The sequence below is a fragment of the Argopecten irradians genome, chromosome 11, assembly GCF_041381155.1.
Source record: "Argopecten irradians isolate NY chromosome 11, Ai_NY, whole genome shotgun sequence".
Classification (NCBI taxonomy): domain Eukaryota; kingdom Metazoa; phylum Mollusca; class Bivalvia; order Pectinida; family Pectinidae; genus Argopecten; species Argopecten irradians.
This window is the reverse complement of record NC_091144.1, coordinates 39,753,954-39,762,735: the sequence shown is the minus strand read 5'-3', so window position 1 is coordinate 39,762,735 and position 8,782 is coordinate 39,753,954. Positions and strand designations below refer to the sequence as shown.

The 8,782-nt window shown below is 36.1% G+C and overlaps 1 protein-coding gene across 1 annotated transcript; it reads left to right on the top strand.

Annotated features, from left to right (window-relative positions):
• Nucleotides 1-2,177: 2,177 nt before the first annotated feature.
• Nucleotides 2,178-8,466, top strand: LOC138335544 (serine-rich adhesin for platelets-like). The gene is made up of 3 exons (XM_069284682.1): nt 2,178-3,070; nt 4,242-4,493; nt 5,550-8,466. Exons 1-3 carry the CDS (start codon nt 3,015-3,017, stop codon nt 7,705-7,707), a joined length of 2,466 nt encoding a protein of 821 aa, XP_069140783.1. The 5' UTR covers nt 2,178-3,014; the 3' UTR covers nt 7,708-8,466.
• Nucleotides 8,467-8,782: the final 316 nt, after the last annotated feature.

Sequence of the window (8,782 nt, the reverse complement as noted above, 5' to 3'; positions counted from 1 at the left end):
TTGCAATACCCAAAATATAGGTATCTTGTGGTGTTGAATAACGTATTAAAAGCTCTTGATTTTTTTATTATGAATAGTACGCGACTTATGTCTCTATTTGGTACCATTCCTAAGACAAGCATGATAAATGTTCGAAGATTACAAAGACAGAATATGCTACTTTCTCCACCAATGTCGTTTTCCTGCAGCCAGTCAAACACGGCGTACTCTTGATCTCACAGGAAAATCAAATTTGTCGGCCATCGGATTCCTCTCTATTACTGGATCGTTTCTTTCCCCTGTCACTTCTTTTCCTTCCCCTCCCTTGCCAGTGTCTCCGGGTCATCTCTGTCATCACTAGGACCAGAAAAAACCTCCATTTCCTCCTCATCGATAGCAGTAGTTTCAGGACTGGAGTGAGCGACTTTGCGTCCTAAGAAGAAAAAGTCTTCTCAGAAAATTTTCCGGTATATAGATGGAAACTCTTCCAGAAGTAGAGGCTGCAAATTGCAAGTTATGTTCTATATGCATAAGAAGGCAAACCGAGTAATAAAAGCTTGTCGGATATGAAACATTTGGGCAAAATGAACTTCATAGACTGAGTTGTCACAGCTTATAAAATTTTGTATTTGTATTATCTTTATACGAGGACCTATAGGCCTAAATCATTATCTTAATAGCAACAGTTATTTCCATGACAACAAATGATAAATTATTTTTGAGCGATATTGGCAATCAAACACATATAAGAAAATGTTAAATAACGATACAGACTACATACAATGTAAAGTTGTAATGTTTTAATATTTTGTTGATAATTGTACTATACCGGATTTGTTTGGAGATGGCTAATATAGGCTTTGCCTGTTGCCAAATCCATTAACATATTATTTGCAATAAAATTTGTTGAAATGAAATGAAATACAATGTAAAGATCCTCGCAGTTGAAGTTTTATGTAAGACTAAAGTTGATAGATAAATGCAAAAATTCACCTTTTCCCATTGATGTTGGATTATGTTAAATGTGAAATGAGGGTATAGACCGCTGCTTGGCTGTTCAGTTTGACCTTGTGTACTCGCTTTACTACTTATCAATACAATAGCTGTAAATATTATTTTTGGCAATGCTGCCAAAATCCGACAAAATTTCGACTTCTTCTGTGTCTATGTAATAACAAACTTATAGATTTTAAGTACTGTAATACTCAAAATGTAGGTTATTGGGTGATGAACAACAAATCTTAAACGCTCTTCTTAAGTGTCATTTAAATAACAATCTTAAGATCACAGGGGGCATTTGGGGAGATTTGAAAGTTTACTCTATTTAATAATAAATATCCCTATTTTTTAGTAATTTTTCAAATCTGGTATTTTCTGGAAAAAATCACATGACTGTTAGGTATATTCATCAGTCCATCAACCAAATACAAAAAAAAAGTATGACAACATCAATTTTCATTGATCTGGCCCCCTCTGCCCAAGACAAGCATTTTAAAGAGATGGACTCTTTCAAGATATTGCTGTTCTAATTTTTCAAAGACCGATTTTACAATTTCCATATTCATCTTTACATGACGTACAAATGTACTCAGTAAGTGGACTTATCATTTAGTCTTTAGAAAGTATTTTCGCATGTTTAGATGATTTCTATCGGATTTTAATCTAGACTTTATCTAAAATATTAAATACATACATAGCCTTTCAAATGTATATATACATAGACTTTCAACTATGTACTGAAGCTAACCATTCAATTTCCGTTCAAACTGGATTTCTATAATAACAAATGACCAGATTTATTCATAGTGTTAAATGTCTAATATTCACTGTATATTAACTGTTTGAATAACCTTAATGCAAAATACATACCCATTTTCAAATTCCATTACACGTAAATTTAGTGTTATTTTATTCACGTATTGTGATGCCTGTTAAACCACAATACGTATGTACATTTTGTACATGTTATCGGGGCTATCAACAAAGAAAGACCACATTCACTATTTGACAGGATTTTTAATTACTCTCTGCACCAAGTTTTCACCCTACGATTAGATTACGTACATTAATACATTGTTGGTTTATACACCTATAAACGCGAAATCTAGTATTATATTTCATTGTTGTCTGTTCTCATATTAAGCCGATCAAAACTCAATATTTGAATACATAAAACATGTTATAGTTGACGGCACAACTGCTGAATACATTTCATGAGAAAACCGTCCTTGTACTGCGGGTTGGTTATGAAAAACGGAACACCGTGCGTTTACTTGGACAAGAGAATTCTCAGACACCATTTGTTTTCAAGAGATAGAACGCATCACCATTTTTAGGCCATGGACCAGTAATCCTTGTTAAACTTCCGCGGGACGAATTTGATGACGGAATACTTATGTTAGGGAATTCAAACAGACCGATTGTTTTCAAGAGATAGAAAGGGCCACAACATTAAAACCACGAACCAGTAATCATTAACGAAGATTGGAGTATGATTTCGCTATTAGTTTCAAGAGTATGGTTCATCCATTCATATTCATAACTGAGACCGGGGAATAGTGTGGAAGATAGAAAGGATCGTCATGTTTAGACTGCTGTCCAGTAAATATTAGCGAAGACTGGATTGGGATTTAATTATTTTAAGAGAGAAAAACCATCTTGCTAAAACTGTTGTCTGTTGTCCAGTTATTCGTAATGAAGAGCGAATTGTGATTTTACTATTTTCACGAAAGAAAGAAGATCATCATCCTCAGACTGTAGAGTCTGGATTGTGAATTCACAATTTTCAAGAGGGTAAAAAGATCATCATGCTAGGAATGCGATCGAGAAATTCTTAACAAAGACTGGATTGTGATTTTACTATGTTGAAGAGAGAAAAAAAGATCAACTAGCTAAGAATGTGATCCGGTAATTCGTCACGAAGACTGATTCAGAAGTATAGTGTGGAAGATAGATAAAAATCGCCAACATGTTCATACCTCTGTAGAGTAAATCTTAAGACCGGAGTATGATGTGGATATTAAAAATTGTTTACCATGACACACCATCATTTTAGACATGTTGTGGGAACAGTATGTCTATGTTGTAATCAGTAAGTATGGATTTTTTTTAACGTTTACATCACCGTTAACCATTTTTTAGCATGCGACGGGGTAAAATCGAAATTCTCGTTTTTTTCTCTCTCCGCGAAATCATATACTACCTCATCTGTATTGAATAAACTTTTTTTAGCATGTTTTTTTTTCGTTTTGCGAAATCGTTTACTTATTACTATATCAACCTCAGCTATTTAAAATATCTTAGATTACTGTACACTAAATTTCTTAAGCATGCGATAAGGTAAATTCGAAATTCGCTATTTTTTTTGTTTTAAATAATTTATTTTTCTACCTCAGCTATTTTCATATTACAGATTTTAAATTACCGTAGACCAACTTTCTTTAGCATGCGATAAAGGTAAATTCGAAATTCGCGAATTTTTTCCTCTCTCTCTGCGAAAGTATACTATACCTACACCATCTATATGAAATATTTTAGATTTTTCAATGAACTCTGGGAATTTTATTTAAAATAGAAATCATGAAATTTAGAAACGAAAGATAAGTTGACTTACAATGCGTTCATATCTTAATTTTCTGAAAACAAACACACCGACTTTTAAAGTAGTCAGAACTATTAAGTTATCTTCCTATGTAACTTATTGTTAAGTTTTTACTTAGGATACAGACATCTGAGAAGCCAAATTTTTCCTGTATCGGAATTTTTTTCTCTCATTTATGTTTTGTTAGAAACGTGAGTTTATACCATAGAAGAAAAGTATGTTCGTATGCTCGTTTTTGAACTACTATCGTTCAAAGATACCTATTCGACAAAATATTGGATTTTATGTGAATTTCATCATATTGGCAATAAGCATGATATATCAAATCTATATTTACCTAATGGATATGTATTAATTTTTGCAGTATTTATTGTCTTCATTTAAAATATTGCAGTTATCTTTCATGAGACTCTCATATTTTTCTCAGATTGAAATTACAATATAATATATACTTCCCCTACCCCGTAATTTTGAATTGCCAACTTTAACTCCTTACAAAATTTCTGGCATTAATAGTTTGCATATCAAGATTGCACTTTCTTCAAAATTTTGCAAAAATATTTTCTTGCCAAATTTAGATATTTTTTTTCTCAATATTTCGGAGTGAAATGAAGTGGTTAACAGTACACAGGCCAGTAATTGATTATACAATTCGTTACAGGAGTGATACCCATCTACCTAACATAAGGAACATGCAGTGGACGGAAAACGTACACGGGATAGGAACCATCCCAGGTCATAGGTCAATCCGAGGTCCTCCGACCAGCATAGGAATCAGCGGAGAAAATGACAAACTTATTGGAATTACGAACCACGAGATTTCCGAACGGTTTATACTAAAACTACAGAGAGATCGGGAGCGGAACAATGAGGCGGTGTTTCGAAGTCTGGAGAATCTTCCTATCACAATTAGGTGTGTGAATGACATGAGTATTATTGTCATCAATATTTGGCGCATAACATGCACTGGATTACCTACATATTTAGTGATGCGTACTATCACTATGATATCACTATCGACATCTTCGATACCCCGGAGGTTGCTATCATTGATGTCATAACCACCCATGGACTATCTCATAGTAAAATATGAGGCAGTTCAGGAGAATAAAATGACCAATCACAGGCCTGCAAATATTTCCTTTGATGATTACAGAGAGAACGACGCCTTACTTGAAAGAAACAAAGTCAGCAAATGTGTCTGTTATTTGATTATTTTGATATACATCAAATGACTATATTACCTGTGTATCATGTTGCCTTCAGTTTTGCTATGACATAGTCCAGGGGTGGATATAACTTCAGTGATAGTAAACCCTGGAGCATCGAGAATGAGCTATCGAAAGATGTAATATTACTCAAACGGGACTGATATCAAATGGCAGTGGATCTATCATGTATACGAGACGGGTGATATTGTGAGCAAATAAATATTAAATTTTCAATTTGTTCTATAAAATAAATTCCAACAGATAGCACAATTAATTTGCTGAATTTTCAAATTGTTTCGCCCCTTTATCAGGATACAAAAAGAGCACATAACATTCAAGGTAAACGCTAAACGTGTACATAAAACAAAAACGATTTAGAACATTTAAGAGGTAGATTAACAACGAAACATATCGCGGAGTAATTGTGTATATAATCCACTTTGTCGGTCGCTATTAAGTGCAATCGCCAAAGGCTTTTGTGTATTTTTGAAGTTACAAATACTTTATCCTCCAAGCTGGAAATTATTAAAGATGTACGTTGTGTATTTATATATATACCGTACGTAATTGTTGCAACGCGTCAAGTATGCATTTGCATTTTAATAGAAATTGCCAAATCAGGGAGCGTTCGGATCAGTTTCATTATACATTATACCTTATTGGCGTGAATTTTTGAATTTTCAGTTACTTTTTTTTCAAACACAACAAAAACAGCACGAAGATAACGACCATTCATTTTGTTTTTTACTCTCTTTCAGACATGTTCCGAAATCCAGGGTCCATTCCGAGCCAACATTTACAGCACCTAACGCGTCTTCCGGTGCGGAGGCCCGTCCTCCGTCTATGTGGTCATCTTCACCCCGGGAGGTTCCCTACCCGCACCTCCTCAACACATCTGATGTCGTTGACAATGCAAAGGCATCTGATAAGATGCCAGCGAGCAAAGAGAGTCAGAAAATCCTTCGATCAGTACCAAAGAAGTCTAAGATGTCTGGACCACGATGTCCACACCTGATGTCGCTCTCTGCGTGTCCAAAGTGCGTACGGGTAAAGAGACCGAGAAGACGACCGGATCCAAAGAAGGAATATGCGGCAACAGTTGGTGCCGGGATTGTGGGGAAGGATCTAAACAATCAAACGGAATACACTAGTAATGTAAACCACTCTACATTATCCAGTTTGAATGACAGTGAAACCAATAAAGTAGTTTACACTGGACGATTCCAGGGACAGCAGCTTCGTTCTTCGATGTCAATGAAATTCCTCAGGAAGAAGAAAGATTTGAATGTCCGTCTACCTTTATCTGAAAGTTCCTCTTTCGACAAGAAATACGCTCGCGTTTTCGATTCGAATCATCAGCTGCATTATGTGAATACCTCAATGTTGGCGGGAAAGAGACAAGGGCCATTCGGAAAAGTATTTAAAAAGTTACCGGGAATTCGGGCTAATGGAGAGTCTCAGCATATTCGAGAAAAGACTGAAGTGTTTGCTATCAAGTCTGTCCAACGCTTTAATGATCCTTTCCCTCAAGCGTCTACGGTGTCAAAGCAAGCAGACGACTTCGATATGTCTCCGGACCCTATCCCAGTTCAACCGATGCACAGTTTCGCATCCGATATAACTGACATTAAACATTTCAAATCTAGTAGAGCTCACACAAAACTTTTTGATGAGGAAAAGGCGACCGACTCATTTGCAAATATAAATAAAAACACTGCTTCTAGAAGTAACATTGAGTTTACTAATAAAAGACCACAAGGAACTATAAAAACAATAAAAACAAGTGATATTAGTGCTAAGAAGAGTGGAAACGACAGTATAAAAACAATAAAAGCAAGTGATACTAGTGCTAGGAAGAGTGGAAACGAAAGTCAGATAGAAATGGTTTCAAATTTGAAGAGGGAAGACACAGAAAATTTAAACTGTAGAGCACGACATATGACACCCGGAAGGATTGATGACAAAGAATGTGTGGATGGAAATAAAACCGATTACTTTGGGAATGATAATCAATCCATGTCCACAAGGAGTACTAAAGCGGCGGTCTATAGAGACAATAAAGGCAAAGGTAACGTCGCTCCAGATATGCAGTTTTCTGTGAGAATTGAATACAAGAAAACTGAAGATGAACCTACCCCGAGGGAAAGTACCCTTTCCGAGATTGTCAACATGCCAAGATGGGTCGAAAAAGAAAAGTCAAATGATGAAAGCACTGCTCAGAGTAACACTAGGGATTTAGTAGTGGAAGAAGAGACGTCCCGCAAGCAATGCATCAATGATGTATCTGTTAAAGACAATTTCAAAATTGTTTCACTTTCAGACGAAAATTCCCACCAAAATAATCATGCCGGACGACGCAAAAACAGTGGGGGGTTAGACGAAGTTAATGTTTCTGCACAAGAAATGATTAGTTCTTATAATAATGACACTAAACATTCTGCATTGACCATTGAGAACGTTTGCAAAGGCAGGGGTGCTGATGGGGAAGGTGTTTCTGTCTCGACCGATCCAACACGAACATCTCCTGAAAGTGGCTTTATTACGATGCCAAGCGATTCAGCCGAAACGGATACTGATGACATGACAGTTGAATCGAAAACTGACGACACTGCAGAACGGGTAAACGAAGGAGAGCTAAAAATAACACAAACTACTGATTCGAATTCCAACGAAAGATCTGATGATAACATAACTAAATCAAAAGATAATGTGTTAAGCGGAAGTGACGTCACATCCGACCCAATTGACGTTTCTAGTGCTAATGACGAACCATGTGAAAGACAGTCTTCAGATTATTCAGATGAAACTGGCGGAGGTTTTTTTGTAACCACTCTTGATCCGAATGAACAGACACACGCAGACAATATGAAGGATTTAGCTGGTAGCGATTCTGGTATCGCGCAGGATGTGTACTGAATAGCCTTTCAAACGAGTATACTGTAAACTGACTTCTTTTCGCGAGCGAGTAATGTTCGTATATTCGCGAAAATATATCACCATGAAAAGGTTCATCTAGACGTACGGTAGAGGGTTTTCAACTGTAATACGCGAAAAAAAGTCGTTCTAAACACAGGCGTCTGCTTCTGGTTTGAAAAAAGACGAAAATATTGAGTGCCTGCTCGCATAATCAACATACCTGATTTAAGAATCCTATGTTTGCAATGCATGCCAGGGTTATGTCGCACAGTTACGGTTTTTTTATAGTAGGGGTGGTGTTATTGTATTTTTCCAAAACCAGAAGCAGTCGCCTGTGTTCTAAATGTCTACACGAAATCAAGTCGCCGTGAAAACAAAATTTACAGTAATACCTTCTCTCCAGAAAGTCTACAGGCTACTTGACAATAGACATGAAGCCACGTAAAATCCGAGATGCTCTTGCTACATTTGTAGACTTTTCAAAACTTTTTATTCTCTCTTCTTGCGCTCTCACATTGGAAACAATATGGTTACTATGTAAGCGCATCCTTAACATTGACCTGTAGTGAAATGTATATGTGAATCATTATTCTGACAGAAAAATATGGACAAAACAGAATAGCTTTAAATATACAGAGATCTTTATTGCAGGGGGTTTAACGAGTGGCCATTTTTTTTCCGGTTTTGTCTTCCCTGTTCGCCAATTTATAATCTCGCAAGTTATTTTCCAATAAAGATAAATAAAACGGTACTTTCATACATTTTCGTCATAATTAGCTGACTGAATATTGACATGAGTGCTACACTGATCACATATTATTTATTCAAGACAACTGGAAAACTACCTACTGCGATTTGATCTCACAGAGACATTGCCAGTGTGAAACGAAGGGAAGTAACTCGTCAGTCAGTCTGTATATCCAATGTGGATAAAAATGGGAGACTGGGTTCATAAGCCCTGTGTTCTCTGTCTGTAAAAAAGGTAGAACGACAGAATAATTCAGATTAATATCTACTCAACTTAGCTTACATAGCTGTTATTGTGAATAACGGAGTTATCCCCCTTCTTTCTTTC